This window comes from Pseudorca crassidens, chromosome 11 (genome assembly GCF_039906515.1).
Source record: "Pseudorca crassidens isolate mPseCra1 chromosome 11, mPseCra1.hap1, whole genome shotgun sequence".
Lineage (NCBI taxonomy): Eukaryota > Metazoa > Chordata > Mammalia > Artiodactyla > Delphinidae > Pseudorca > Pseudorca crassidens.
In genome coordinates this window covers 92,669,411-92,683,702 of record NC_090306.1, presented here as the reverse complement: position 1 = coordinate 92,683,702, position 14,292 = coordinate 92,669,411, and the positions used below count along the sequence as shown (strand labels likewise).

The window sequence follows — 14,292 nt, the reverse complement described above, 5'->3', positions numbered from 1 at the left end:
TTATCTTCCCTTGTCCTCCTTCTTGATCCCCAGGTATAAGTCTGGAGGAGGGACCCTGTAGCCCTGATCCAGGAGTCTGGGTTTGTGTATTGAGTGTGGGGTTGAACATGTCAGGGAGCCAAGGGCACAGAAGATGGGTCAGACAGGGTAGGGCCTGGTACACAGGGCGGAATGGGGTTCTTCAGGACGGGGAGAGGGGCAGGTGCAGGGGTGAGAGGCTCTGAGAATCCCACAGCTGCGGGTGAACCCGTGATTTCAGGATTTCTCGCAATGAGGATCTGGGTGACGCTGAGGTTCCGCTCCTGGCATTGAGAGTGGGTGGCCAAGGTGCAGTGAAGCTCACTGGAGTTGAAGCGGTCTTGGAAGTGCATTCCAGGCTCTTGGCTGGTTTATCCTTGAGGTGGTTAAACTTCCCTTGGTGATGTCAGGAGGCACGGTGCTGAAGGTAGGTCTGGGGAAGCCCGTGTGGCAGTGACCAGGACGTCAGAACTGCACTGCAGTTGGAAGTGGCTCATGAGGATAGCAGAGAGTCTGGGAGCCGTGCCCTGGGAGGAAGGGCCATGTGTGTGGTTCTGAAAACAAAGAGGCACCTATCAAGACCTCTCCCTCGAATTTCAGTATTGGACGCCCTGGGGAACATATTGGTTCTGCAGTACTCCCAGGACAGAGCAGGGCTGGAGTGGGTGTTAGTAGGCAGGTTTCAATTCGAGGGAGGCTGTGCTTTGGTAAAAGGACAACATGGAGAGGCAGGAACGCCCCGTTTCTTTCAGCTGTTCTGAGAGAGGCTGGGCAACTTCCTAAAGGGGATGCCCTAGGGCAGTACTTTCCAATCTTTGTCAGTGTGGCTCAAACAGAGGATGATAATTGTGTAGTACAAGGAGGTGAATAGGAAAAATTGCTGGCAGCAGAGGGCAGCCAAGCCTGAGGGGTAGACCTGCCTGGTAGCCTGGAGATCTCACTTGAAGAGATGAGTGTCTTCATCGCCTGTCATTCATTTCACGGCACACCAAGGTGCCAAGTCACCCCGTTTGGGAAGCTTAGCTCTTGAGGACGTTTTTGTCATGAGTGGACTGCAGTGTGCTGCATTTCTGCACGTGGCATAGTTCCCTTCCGTGACATCCTGCAGGATACGTGTCATGCCCCTCGTGTTACAGCGATTGGTTAATGGACAGACTGGGGCCCATGCTCTCGAGTGCTTGGATGAGATGACCCATCCTCGTCCCATTGATTCTGCCAGTCTTCAGTTCCTTGAATGGCATCCCAGCTGGGGCCCATAGGTGTTTGTTGGTCCCTTTGCTCTGTTATCAGGTTACCCCTGACCTGAGACATCTCGTGAGAACGTTTCCCAAACTCTGAGCCACCACGTCTCTGTCTGAGATCCCCGATTGTCAGGTCATCCTTTCAGGGCCTATTACTTTCTCTTCTCTTGTTACCAGTTGTCACGGTCTGCAGACATGGGGGCACGGGACTCACTGTTTACCTATTCAAGCCAGTTGCCATTTCTCTCATCCCCAAAATGTAATTGAAAAGAGCCTTAATGGTTTCCAAATGATGATAACTCCATAAACCGATTAAAAAGGCCTTCATGAAACTGTCTCGAGTTATTCTTCACAGCTGCCGCCAATGCTTTTTGTGTCCCAATGATCCCAGCAAGAAATAAGGGCACTTTTTCGTGCGGTCCAGAGCGCCAGCAAAGTCCTCTTCCTCCATCTAACTGCTCCCCCTGCTTTCTTTGCTTCCCAGACAATCCACGTTGCCATTGTCTGTGCCGGATACAACGCCAGCCGGGATGTTGTCACCTTGGTGAAGTCTGTCCTGTTTCACAGGTAAGCGTGACTGTTGTCCTCTGCGGGCTCACGTGTGTAGCTGTCAGCCTGTGCCTTTCCTCCAGGAAGGGTTAAATAAAAGCAACATTTCTCATCAATCATTTAAGCTGCCATGAAAATGTAATTATTGTCTGAAACCCCGGGGAGATTATCATGTTAATAATGTTTAACAGCAGTGATGAGGGGCCCTCTCGCAATGTTTAGAATTGTAGCTCTTAGACCTTAAGGGGCCTTCAAAGACACTCCAGATTTGCTACTTCAGTTTCTTCATTGCCTTCCCCTACCTGACACTCACCATACCTCCATTTACACTTCCCTGTTGACAAGTTGTGTTATGGACTGAATTGTGTCCCCCTAAATTTTATCTGTTTGAATCCTAAACTCCAGGGCGTCAGAATGTGATTGTATTTGGAGATAGGGCCTTTCAAGAGGTAATTAAGTTAAAATGAGATCATATAGGTAGGCCCTAATCCAGTATGACTGAGGTTTTTATAAGAAGAGAAGATGAGGACAGCGGGACAGCCATTTACAAGCCAAGGGGAGAAACCTTAGAAGAAACCAACCCTGCTGACACCTTGATTTTGGACTCCTAACCTTCAGAACGAGAGAAAATAAATTCCAGTTGTTTAAGGCACACAAGTTCGTGGCATTTTGTTATGGCAGTTCTAGCAAGCTAATACAGGATGCTTATTCTATTCCAGTGTAGCCCATCCCACCTCCGGGTGTTTCTGACCATTAGACAGTCTTGCCTTATATCAAACTGAACTTTTCCAACTGGTAGATTGTGTGATGAAGTCCATTGGTGCTAGTGCATCACCGTGGAGACAGTCATACAAAGGATGGATTCCTCTTCCACCTGGAAATGACAGTCCCTCCTGAGTCCTCTGTTCTCCAAGTTAAACTCCGGCCATTTGCTTTCATAATGCTTTTTCATGGCACTTTTCTTCTGTCCCCTCACTATTTTGATTGATATCTAGTTATGTTCAGAGTGTATCCAGAATTGGGCCTACAGCTCCAGCCAGTGTCCTTGGGCTCTGCTCTAACTTGCTTTCTTACCAAGGGTTTGGACGAAGCTCACCCGTAGCTGCAGTAAACAGCATGGAAATGTATCAGATAACCACGGCAGGATGCAGAAGGGTCTTAGCAGTAGGAACAGTCATGAAAAGCTCCCACAGTTTAATTGAACAGCGATCCATGTAAAGGTTTACACCCAGATCTGTCAACAGCATAAATGGAGGTGAGAGAGTTGGTGGACACCCAAGACGTACCCACCCTGCAGGAAAGTGGGATTCATCTTGTGTCCTCTTCCTCTCTCAGTCCCCCAACCAGCCCGTCTATCACTGATGCCTTGAGGTCCTCCTTCCTAAGTAATTTTTCATTTCCACCCCTTCCCCTCCATCCCCACTGTGAGTGTCATAGTTCATGTCTACATGTACTCTCAGCTGTGCTTTCTGTCTCCCTGACCTATCCTCCCTAATGTCAGAATGATATTTCAGGCATGCAAATCTGATTTCCTAAAACCTTTCCTTAGCTTCTCCTTGTCGAGGGAAGAGAATTGAATCTCTTTACTGTGGCACACAGACCATCCGGGATGTGATGTCATTCTCAGCAGTGTTCTCTTTCTCCTCGCTGTTTTTTCACGCTCCAGTAGCACTGATGTGCTGGTAGGTCCCCACCCTCTCCAAGGTGCGCCCTACCTATTGTTTTCCTCTTGCTGCTCTCTCTGCCCATTTCTCCCCTCCCCCTGCCTCTCCCTGCCACCCCAGTCTGGCAAACTCTTTTATCCTTGAAGCCTTTGTGTAGGTATCATTTCTAACCGGAAGCCTGGGTCGGGGCTCCCCTTCTACCAGCCCATAATACCCTGTGTATCTTTCTATCATTATATTTATTACATTGTAATTTATTTATATATTCATGTTATATCTCCTGTAGTAGAATCTGGGGCTTCTGGAGACAGACACCGTGCCTTATTTTTCCTGTTTTCCCAGTATCTCAGCAGAGTACTTAACATGTATTATATGCTCAGTAAGTGTTGACTTGTTTAATAAGTGAACCTAGGAGACTGCATTAATAGATAACCTGAAGAGTGTTAATTCAACCAGTTACTTACTAGCCCAGATTTAGTTTGACTTCACATTCCAGCCGCCGTGTAGCTCAGTGATGTTCAGCACATCATCTCGTTCTTGAGACTTTAGTTTGTATATCGGTTAGCTTTTGCTAGGAATCAGTTCACCCCAAAACTGACTTGGTTGAAAACAACACTTCTTAGCTCAGCTGTTTGTACTGAACTCCCGTGGCTGGTTCTTGCAGGGCCCCCAGCCTTCCTGCAGTCAGCTGGCAGGTTAGCAAAACATCAGGTTCACTGCCTCCTGGAGCAGGGAGAGGTGAACAACCGACAAATACATTACGGGATCAGTTACTGCTAGGGGTGCTCAGGTCCTCCTTGTAGCTCTGTCCGGCTGCCACTGTGATTTCAGTTGTACATCTGAGGAGGAGGTGGGAACGCCGAACGAAGAGGGGCCCTTTCCCAACACCACGGCTTCTGTGCACCTTGGGGACTCACGGTTCTGCAGCCTCCATCTGCCCCTTGAAACCAGGCATTCTGTAGGCTATGCATGGAATCAGATGAGTGGTTCTCAGCCTTTATGTGTTTATTCCTTGTCTCCACTAAAGACCTCGGGTCCCTCCCTGATTGAAAGGAAAAAGCCCACTCTTTAGAGAAGAGTGTTTGCACGATTCCAGGTCATCGCGCTCTTTCTCAATTATGGCACCTTTAAGGTCATAAAACCTAAATAATTCCAATAGTTGTTGAAATCGTAAGAATCCTGTTGAGTATAAACTTTTACTTCTACAGTAGCTGAAGCACAAAGATGTTAAATTTAAAAATAGCAGTAGGGGGCTTCCCTGGTGGCGCAGTGGTTAAGAATCCGCCTGCCAATGCAGCGGACACGGGTTCGAGCCCTGGACCGGGAAGATCCCACATGCCGCGGAGCAACTAAGCCCGTGCGCCGCAACTACTGAGCCCACGTGCCACAACTACGGCAGCCCGCGCTCCACAAAAAGAGAAGCCACTGCAATGAGAAGCCCGCGCACCGCAACTAGAGAAAGCCTGTGCACGGCAACGAAGACCCAACGCAGCCGAAAATAAATAAATAAAATAATAAATAAATTTAAAAACATAGCAGTAGTTTTATTATCAGCTGCTGATGGCATGCCATACTTTCATGGAGGCATGGGGACTTGAGAAGAAAGTAAATTCTCAGTATGTGGTATGAACATTCTACACCCCACATCAGTGACTACTTGATCCCTTTGGACCGAATAGCCAATTAAGTCCCTCCCATCCTTGAAATTCTACAGATGAGAATTATTCTGTGAATTGATATGCTGGTGACAATGATTTGAGATATCAAGACAAAAGGACCTTTGAAAGACATTCAGCTCAGAAAGTCCAGCTATAAATAGCTTCATTGTTTCCAAAGCACACTGTGAGGATTAACTAGTACTTGATTATAAAATACTTTGACAAACGGAGTACCTTCCTAATGTTAATAATATAGTGGTTCAGTATGCTTCTTTTGGCTTTCACTGTTAATTACAGTAATTAGATTTATTTTCCAGACAAGATTTTTAGCAAAATTTCATGTAAGGTTTGCTTCGTCACATCAAATCAATTTTGCTTCTGCAGCATGCTTAGTGACAGTGGGCGCACTATATTTTAAAAGATAGTAAAAGTATTATGGGCACTCTTATATGCTGATGCTTGCACTAAAAAATTGCTATAACCTTTTAGAAAGAGAGTTCATAGTATTATGACCAAGACATTTACCCTATGACTGCTTTAGGGAGTCTGTCTTAAAAGGATAATCCTAATTACAGAAAAAAGTTTTTGCAAAATATTGCTTACAATCATAAAAATTCAAATAACACTTAAACAATAAGTCTAAATAATGGAATGTCCTCTTATAGTAAACCATATTCTTAGTTGGTTGTAAAAAGTATGTCATAACATGGACAAGTGATATTTTATGATATAAGGTGAGTGACAACACAGTTCAAAAACTCATGCGTAGGGCTTCCCTGGTGGCGCAGTGGTTGAGAGTCCGCCTGCCAATGCAGGGGACACGGGTTCATGCCCCGGTCCGGGAAGATCCCACATGCCACGGAGCAGCTGGGTCCGTGAGCCACGGCCGCTGAGCCTGTGCGTCCGGAGCCTGTGCTCCGCAACAGGAGAGGCCACAACAGTGAGAGGTCCGCGTACCGCAAAAAAAAAAAAGAAAACACAACACACAAAAAAAACTCATGCATAACATCGTCCCACTATATAAATACATGCACACATGTGTGGCATGCATACAGATACACATATACATGGTTGGAATACTACAGGGAGTGAAAGAATAGCAAAACATACATGAAAAATGGAATTCTTGTATATTGTGTCTGGGGTGGTAGAAATACAGATGATCTTGGTTTTGTTTTCTCTTTATATATATTTTTGGTCATCTTACTCTGTACCCTCTATGATGAAGAAAAAAGGAGGATGAGAAAAATAAATACAAAATAAATGTGAGCAAAGGTTTACCTAGTAGAAAATAACACAATATGTGTCTGTGTCACCTAGATGGGAGACTTTAAAGAAAAGTTCGGGGGATGCCTGTAACTCCAATCCCAGTTGCAGATAAACCGGGAAGTATAGCTGCTCTTCAAGGAAACCGAGCTTTTAGTAAGCAGAGGAAAAAGTATATATATTCACTTAGTCACTAAGTGCTTACCTCCTGGGCAGGAAGGTGGACCAGCTTGTAAACATTTAATATTCGTTTGCTGGGGTGATCTACTTAACTGTTACTCCACAGCCCTGTTGGCAGGAAGAAGCTGGGTGATTTGCCTTACTTTACATGTCAAACAGCTGGTGTGTGTGTGTGTGTGCGCGCACACACCCGTCCTTTTTTTTTTTTTTAGCTTTACTTGTGCCCCTCAAGAACAGAGAGGATAAAACAGCATCTTCGTGACCAGTGTCTGCCTCTAATTGTCTTATTGCTTATTCAGGCTTAAACTTGTTATAGAAGCAGTTTCCAGATTTTGAAGGGAGGAACCTAGGATTTAAGTAAAGGAAACCAGAAGTACGTTCTGATTCTGGACTTTCCATCTATGAGCTGGTGAACCAGCAGGTCACTGTACTTCTTGGAGCTCTGCCTTGCCCCCCAGCCTCTCATAGAGCCCTGTTGTGAATATCAAAAGAGGTAATCGACGTGAAACATTTATGTCTTTTATTTATTTTACAAATAGGAAGGTAGTTCTCATTCTACATCAGGATGTGTTCTGAGTGTTTTTCAGATATGAATGCATTGAATGTTCATGTAGTTTCAGGGTGTGGTTACTGGTATCCCCATTTTATAGATGATGAAACTGAGGATCCATATGTGAAGTCAAGGCTCAGGGTCACAGAGAGGAGGGGCAGGGCCGGGGTTGGACCCAGTCAGTCTGGCTTCAGAGTCTGAGCTCTTGAAAAGTTACCATTTTGAGTATCATTTTCTTATTTTTATTTTCATTCATCATTTTGGGTGACCATGTAGACATTATTATTACTCCTGTGGTTTCCATTATCATCCTCATTCCCCCTCAGGTATGTATTTTTGAGGTGATAAGTATAGATAGTGGTTTTAAAGGCCTGGACATTAGTGTTCTAGTAAGACTTAAGAAAATCGCATGGAGGAAAGAAGAGAAAGTGGTAACTGTGTGAGGCAGTGGGTGTGTTCATTAGCTTGATTGCGATGATGATTTCACAATTATACATGTATAAAAATATCACCTTTAATGTTTTCAAAGTATTTAATGTCCACCTTAAATATATACAATTTTTATTTGTCAATTTTACCTCGCTAAAGTTCAGGGAGAAAAACAGCAAGGACATGTAGAACCTGTGAACAGGTAAAAGATCTTTGCTATTTAGTCACGCATGTATATGTAAATCCAAAAAAATTAATTCGTATAGTTCAGATGCCAAGGATAGGTCATTGTATTTGACCTTCATCCCAACCCTGTACAGTGGATGCCGTTACTCCCACAAATGGATGAGGAAACGGAGGCTCAGAGAGGTTAAATAGCTTGATCAAGGTCACAGGTGAATAAGTGATGCTCCTGGGTCTCTAGCCTTGGCTCCGGCCAACCCTGGAATCCATGCTGCTTTTACGACACCATGAGGCCTTTGATTTGCTCTGTTCTTCTCCCCTGGAGAGCTTTTCTGACATGAATACTGACTTGTCCTCGATTCTTCCCACATTATCAAGGCCACTTGTCCTCCCCCAATGCAAGAACTCACACTGAAAAACCCTCATTCTGGCTGCTATGGTTTTCTGCAGTGAGTTCCATTTACATCTCTCAGTGTAACAGATTCACTGAGCCTTCGAGTTGCTGTCACAGGCTCTTTCTTTTTCTAAAACTGCAATTCCATTGTAACCTTAATAATTAAGGATTATTTCAACTCAGCTGTCCTTGTACATTTTAATCAAAAACAGACCTTGGATTGCCTTACAGGGGCTGTGGCACATTCCTGACAAAATAAGAAAGGAAAAGCAGGGAGGAAGCTAGGGTTTAATCATCTTTGCCTCTTTGTATTACCATATTTATTGCTTCCCAGCCTGGAACAGGGGAGCAGTTAAGGAAACCAGAGGCAGCAGGAGCATTGCTCATTATGAGCAAAGTCTGCAGACTGTGCTGAAGATGAAGCATGCACTTGCTCCCTTCTTTGTTAAAAAAGTGTGATCTGGTCTGAATTAGAACAGACCTAGTGTCTGTGTTGCTTGAACCCAGCCAAGTGGACCCCATTGTATTTGAAGATGTGTACTCAAGCTTGCCTGTTCAGGTAGAAGCCTTTTCTCATGGGCTTAAAGCAGTGCTCCCAAAATGCATATGTAACTGGTGGACTGGTATAAAAGACTATTTCGGATGTTATCTAGATGTAAAATTAAATAACATTGAATCATATATTAAGAAAATTATTCCTTTTGTGATTCTTCTGAATGAGTTCTTACTGTCTTCAGTTTCTGAAACTCGTTTTGGCGTAAATATGTTCTTAACATCTGTCTAACTCTTGCTAATTTACCTCTGGACAACAGAGAGTAGGATGGAGGCTCATCACCTCTGGCTGATTTGGGGAATTGGAGGCCTCTATCTTTAAAACATTTTTACCTTCCTGAGTTAGGAGCCAATTGCAAAATAAGGCTCAGAAGTTACACCTGGAGAATGAAATATCACCTCTGCTGCTGTTAGTCCTGAATTGTGGGATGTTCTTTCAATTGTGAGTTCTTTTTTGGCCTCATGAATTGGGTTTACTTACAGTCTGAGCCAACCGGGACAACTGCAGGCCTTCCCCACCTGGGCAAATGACTTACTGTACAACACAGTTCCCCAGGAAAGAAGCCCAGAGACAGCTGAACAGACCAGGCCTCAATCCCTCTCCCAAACTCATAGGTCAGACCATCACTCCACATCTCAGGCCAGTAAGTAAGCATTGGGATGTAAATCACATACCATGAAATTCACTCTTGAAAAGTGGTTTTTAGTACAGTTAGAGTTATGCAGCTGTCACCACTATCTAACATGAGACCGTTTTCTTCATCTTGTAAAGAAACACCCATATGTATTAGTAGTCACTCCCCATTTCCCCCTCCCTCCATCCCCTGGCAACCACTAGTCTACTTTCTGTTTTTATGGATGTGTTTATTCTGGACATTTCATATCAACAGGATCATGTACTCTCTGGTCTTTTGTGACTGGCTTCTTCTTACGTAGCATAATGTTTTCAAGGTTCATCCATGTTGTAGCACGTGTCCGTACTTCATTCCTTTTTCTTGCCTAGTAATATTCCATTGTATGCATGTACTACATTTTGTTTATTCGTCAGTTGGTGGCATTTGCGTTGTTTCTACTTTTTGACTATTATGAATAATGTAACTCTGGATGTTCGTGTTCAGGCTTTTGTGTGAATATATGTTTTCATACTTTTTCATATATAACGAGGAATGGAATTGCTGGATAACTCAGCAAATGGTAACTTTGCTCAATTTTCTGAGAAACTGCAAAACAGTTTTCCAAAGCAGCTACAGTCATTTTAGAATTCCGCAAGTAACAAATGAGAGTTCCAGTATCTCCGTATCTTTACCAACGCTTGTTATCATCTGTCTCTTTATTTTAGCCATTAGTGGGTGGGAAGTGGTGTCTGAGTTTTGATTTGCATTTCCCTAGTGACTAATGATGTTGAGCGTCATTTCCTGTGCTTATTGGCATTTGTACATCTTCTCCAAGAAATGACCATTCAGATCCTTTGCTCCGTTTTTAACCTGCTAACTTGTCTTTGTCTTGAATTGTAAAAGATCTTTACACATTCTTGGTTTTAAGTCCCTTATCAGACATATGCTTTGCAGATATTTTCTCCCATTCTGGGGCTGTCTTTTTCACTCTCTTGATGGTGTTTTCTGAAGCACAAAAGTTTTTAATTTTGAAGACCAGTTTATCTGTTTTTCTTTTGTTGTTTGAGCTTTAGATGTCATATCTAAGAGACCATCACCTAACCCCAAATTAAAAGATTTACTCTCACATTTTCTTTTAAGTGCCTCTACACCTAATTTCCAGGTAATTGTGTCCACTCTGAGGGAATTTGGTTCTCTTTGGTAATTATTCATTTGTCCGTTCATTCATTCTTTCAATAAACAATCACTGGATGATTATATCTACAAGGAACTGTTAAAAATCTGAGGAAAAGATCATCAACAAAATGTAGCTTCCAGGGCCGAGACTCCATCTAACAGGGAACAGTTGCAAAGATCTAAGTTTTGAGCTCTGATATCAGTGGGAGGCACTAAGAAAGGGCATCTGACTCTGTGGAGTGGCTTCCTTGGAGCCGTGGCGTCTAAATTGAGAACAGAAGGCTGGAAGCAGGAAGTGCGGCAACGTGTAGGCGGTTGTGGAAGCCACGACAGCGTGAACACAGCCTGTGGGAGAACGTGGCCAAGTCCTGGACCTGACTCACGGCCAGGCACTTTCTAGGCACTGGGGTTGTAGAGGGGGTTAACGAGAGAGTAGGTGCTTTGTGAAACGAGAGAATCTCTACCCTAGACAGCTCACATTCTAGTGGAGGGTGGAGATAGACCTGCCGATGAAGATGGAGATTTCTAATACTAGTCAGTGCTAGACAGAAACCAAACAGGGCAGTGGGGTGGGGAGTGATGGGGAGGGAGAGGGACATTTTGGGTAGAGTAGCCATGGAGGGCTTCCTTGAAGAGGTGACACTTCGGTTTCTTCTTGAAGGAGGGAGAAGAGGTGGCCACATGCAGGTCTGCGGAGGACAGTGGCTGGAGTGCAGGAGGGAGTGGGGAGGCGTGAGCATGGACAGGGGGACAGGGGGAGCTCATTGAAGGTCCGGTTAGCTCCAGGCGCAAGGCTGTATGGTGAGCAGGGGATCATGTGATCATTTTAGAGAGTTCAGGGCTGACAGGATGGACGAGCTATTGGAGGGAGCAAGCTCAGAGATCAGGGAGAGAAGGGGTGAATATATTCATAAGATGTTCCTGAAGGTTAGTTGGGGTAATAATAGCTAATATTTATGAAGTCCTTACTGCCTGGGAGTCACCCTTCTAAGTTCTTTATATATTTTAACTCAGTTCATCAGACAGTAACTATGAGGTAGGAGCCATCAACATCAACCCCATTTTACAGATTTGGAAACTGAGACTAAGATTAAAAAGCTCACTCAGGGTCACATCATTTGTGACAGGACCTAGATAAGAAGCAGCCAGGCGGTTTGGCTTCAAAGCCCCAACCATGAGACTAACGCTGCCTCTGGGGACTTGCGGTTGACTGGGCGTGTGGGACGTGGGCGGGGAAGGAGCCCAGGTGACAGCCCCATTTCTAGCTTTTGAGTGTGGGTGAATGGTGCACCGTTCACTCAGGCAGGGAATTCAGGAGGACAGACATGTGTAAGGGGCCAAGAGAGGACAACACGAGCCCCTATTTAATATGCCAGGCACTGTTCCAGGGGGTGGGATACACCAGTGAATGACCAACCAGGTCCCTGTCCCCATGGAGCTGACATTCTTTGTTTGTTAGGAGGGTTGTAATTGGGTCGCCTTGATTCCAAGGGGCCCATGGGATATGAAGTGGGACCATCTGGTTGGCAGCCGGATTCAGAAGTTAAAGCTCAAGGGTGACATTCTGGCTTACACAGGAGCTCTATGAAAAGTGGTCTGGGCCATGCTTTCAGGTGCTTTCCTCGTGGCCGCTGGAGGTGCAGTTGACGGGACCCACATCCTTGTGATGGTTCCCAAGGTGGAGCATTATTAGCAGAGCCCCTCCAGGTGTTCCTCCTCCCCACGAGGAGACGTGAGCTACTGCTGGCTAGACCGCATTGGATTACTGAGGGGGTCAGCGAACTGTCAGGGTCCTGGTGGTCCCCTGAGCTGGGGACTGTGTGTCCTCAGATTAAGCATTTTCTTAGTTGTCTAATGAGGGAAGCTGATGAGGCTCACTGACCCCTTTGACCATGCAAACACCTAGTTTAGCCCTAAAGAGGAGCTCAGTGGCTTTCTGGAGTTACACTCCCTTCTGGAGAGATGCTTTAAATAGACCAGAGGAAGAATGCAGGAGAGGGGGAAAGCCTCATACAAATGCTTGCACCGGGGCTTCCCTGGCGGCGCAGTGGTTGAGAGTACGCCTGCCAATGCGGGGGACACGGGTGCGTGCCCCGGTCTGGGAAGATCCCACATGCCGCGGAGCGGCTGGGCCCGTGAGCCATGGCCGCTGAGCCTGCGCGTCAGGAGCCTGTGCTCCGCAACGGGAGAGGCCACAGCAGTGAGAGGCCCGCGTACTGCAAAAAAAAAAAAAAAAAAAAAAAATGCTTGCACCGTCCTCTGAGAGCCTGTTCCTCTTACCCACGCTGGTTCATCTTCTGCTCGGTAACTAGATGAACCTCCTGAATTACAACTTCAATCTGCTGCCTGCTGAGCTCCCCAAACCTTGTCTGGCTGTCTTCTTGTTGTTAATACTGTCTCTCTCTTCTTTTTTTCCTCCCCATTCCAGGCATACACTAGGTGTTCAATAAACATTGTGTGATCCACTCAAAGAAGACTATTGTTCTTTCACTGACATACGGTGGACTTTCCCACCTCCGTTCCTTTCCTTATTCTGTTACCTCCTGCAGAATGCCTTCCTCTATCCTCCATCTTTTTGCATCCAGAGGTCCGGTTTACTTGCCACATCATCCATGGGCACTTCCTAGATTCCCCACTAGTGAGAAGTGGTCTCTCCCACCTTATACTCCAGTGGCATGTGTGTTCCTCCTTGTGGCACCGTCCTGTACAGTTGTGCAAGTTGTTCACTCTCCAGCTCCAGGAGTACCTTCATTCACCGTCCACGTCAGTGTCTTCAGGTGGCTCCCTGGGAGCTGTGCCGTTCCCAAACTTTGCGGCCGTGTGTGTAGCCCAGCGTTACAGCGCGACACCGGGGTTCTAACGTTTATGTGGTTATTAGTATTCTTTCTCTGTCTCTGCCAGATTGATTGCTGCCTGAAGAGAGGACTCTGAGCTCATTCATTGCCTAAATCCCTCTTCTGCCTTACTTGCTGCTTGATAGCTCTTTGTTGGGTGTTTATTCATTCAACTCATTTTTTGTCTGTGAATGGAAGAATTAATTGAAAATACTTTATTTGAAAAGTGATGCAAAAGCAGTGGAGAAAAGAACAGTTTCATAAGTTAGTGTCGGGAATAGTTGTCCTAGTCCGTTCAGGCAGCTATAACAAAATAGCACAAACGTGTGACTCACAAACAAGAGACATGTATTTTTTTTCTCAGTTCTAGAGGCTGGGAAGTCCAAGGTCATGGCACCAGCATGGCCTGACTCTGGCTGGGGGCCAACTTCCTGATTACAGACTGAAGACTTCTCTCTGTGTTCTCATGTGGTCAAAAAAACAAGAGGGCCTCTTTTATAAGGGCACTAACCCCTTATAAGGAAGGAGGACTCTTCCCTAGTGACCTAAATACCTCCCAAAGGCCATACCTCCTGGTATCATCACCTTAGGGGTTATGAATTTGGTGTGGGAGGCAACGAACCTTCAGACCACACCAATTGTTAGCATATGTGGAAATATTCCACGCAAGGTATTTGCTAAGTGCTTTATACACATCATGTAATTGTCACAATTACCCAGTGTCCTGCTGCTTACTTACCATTATTGTTTCTGAATTGAAAGGAAGAAATTGAGGCATAGAGAGCTGAAGTCACATGCTTTCGGTCACTCGGTCAGTCATTAATGCAGCCAGGGTTCTGACCCAGATGTCCTGGAGCAGAGCGCCGGCCCTGAACCGTTGATGCAAGCGTGCCATCAGCTGCTTTTACTTCTTATGGGAATGTGACCGGTGACAGGGAAGGAGGGGCGCTGGCTTTCGTCCCCTGTTGCACTAGTGTTTCTTGA

The 14,292-nt window shown here is 45.4% G+C and overlaps 1 protein-coding gene across 1 annotated transcript in view; it reads left to right on the top strand.

The window, feature by feature from the left end:
- Positions 1-14,292, top strand: part of LARGE1 (LARGE xylosyl- and glucuronyltransferase 1) — a 590,958-nt gene that overhangs the window by 293,398 nt on the left and 283,268 nt on the right. Inside the window, exon 4 of the mRNA XM_067697877.1 lies at positions 1,744-1,826. Within this exon, the coding sequence (XP_067553978.1) occupies positions 1,744-1,826 (83 nt within the window). The remainder of the gene's footprint in view (positions 1-1,743; positions 1,827-14,292) is intronic.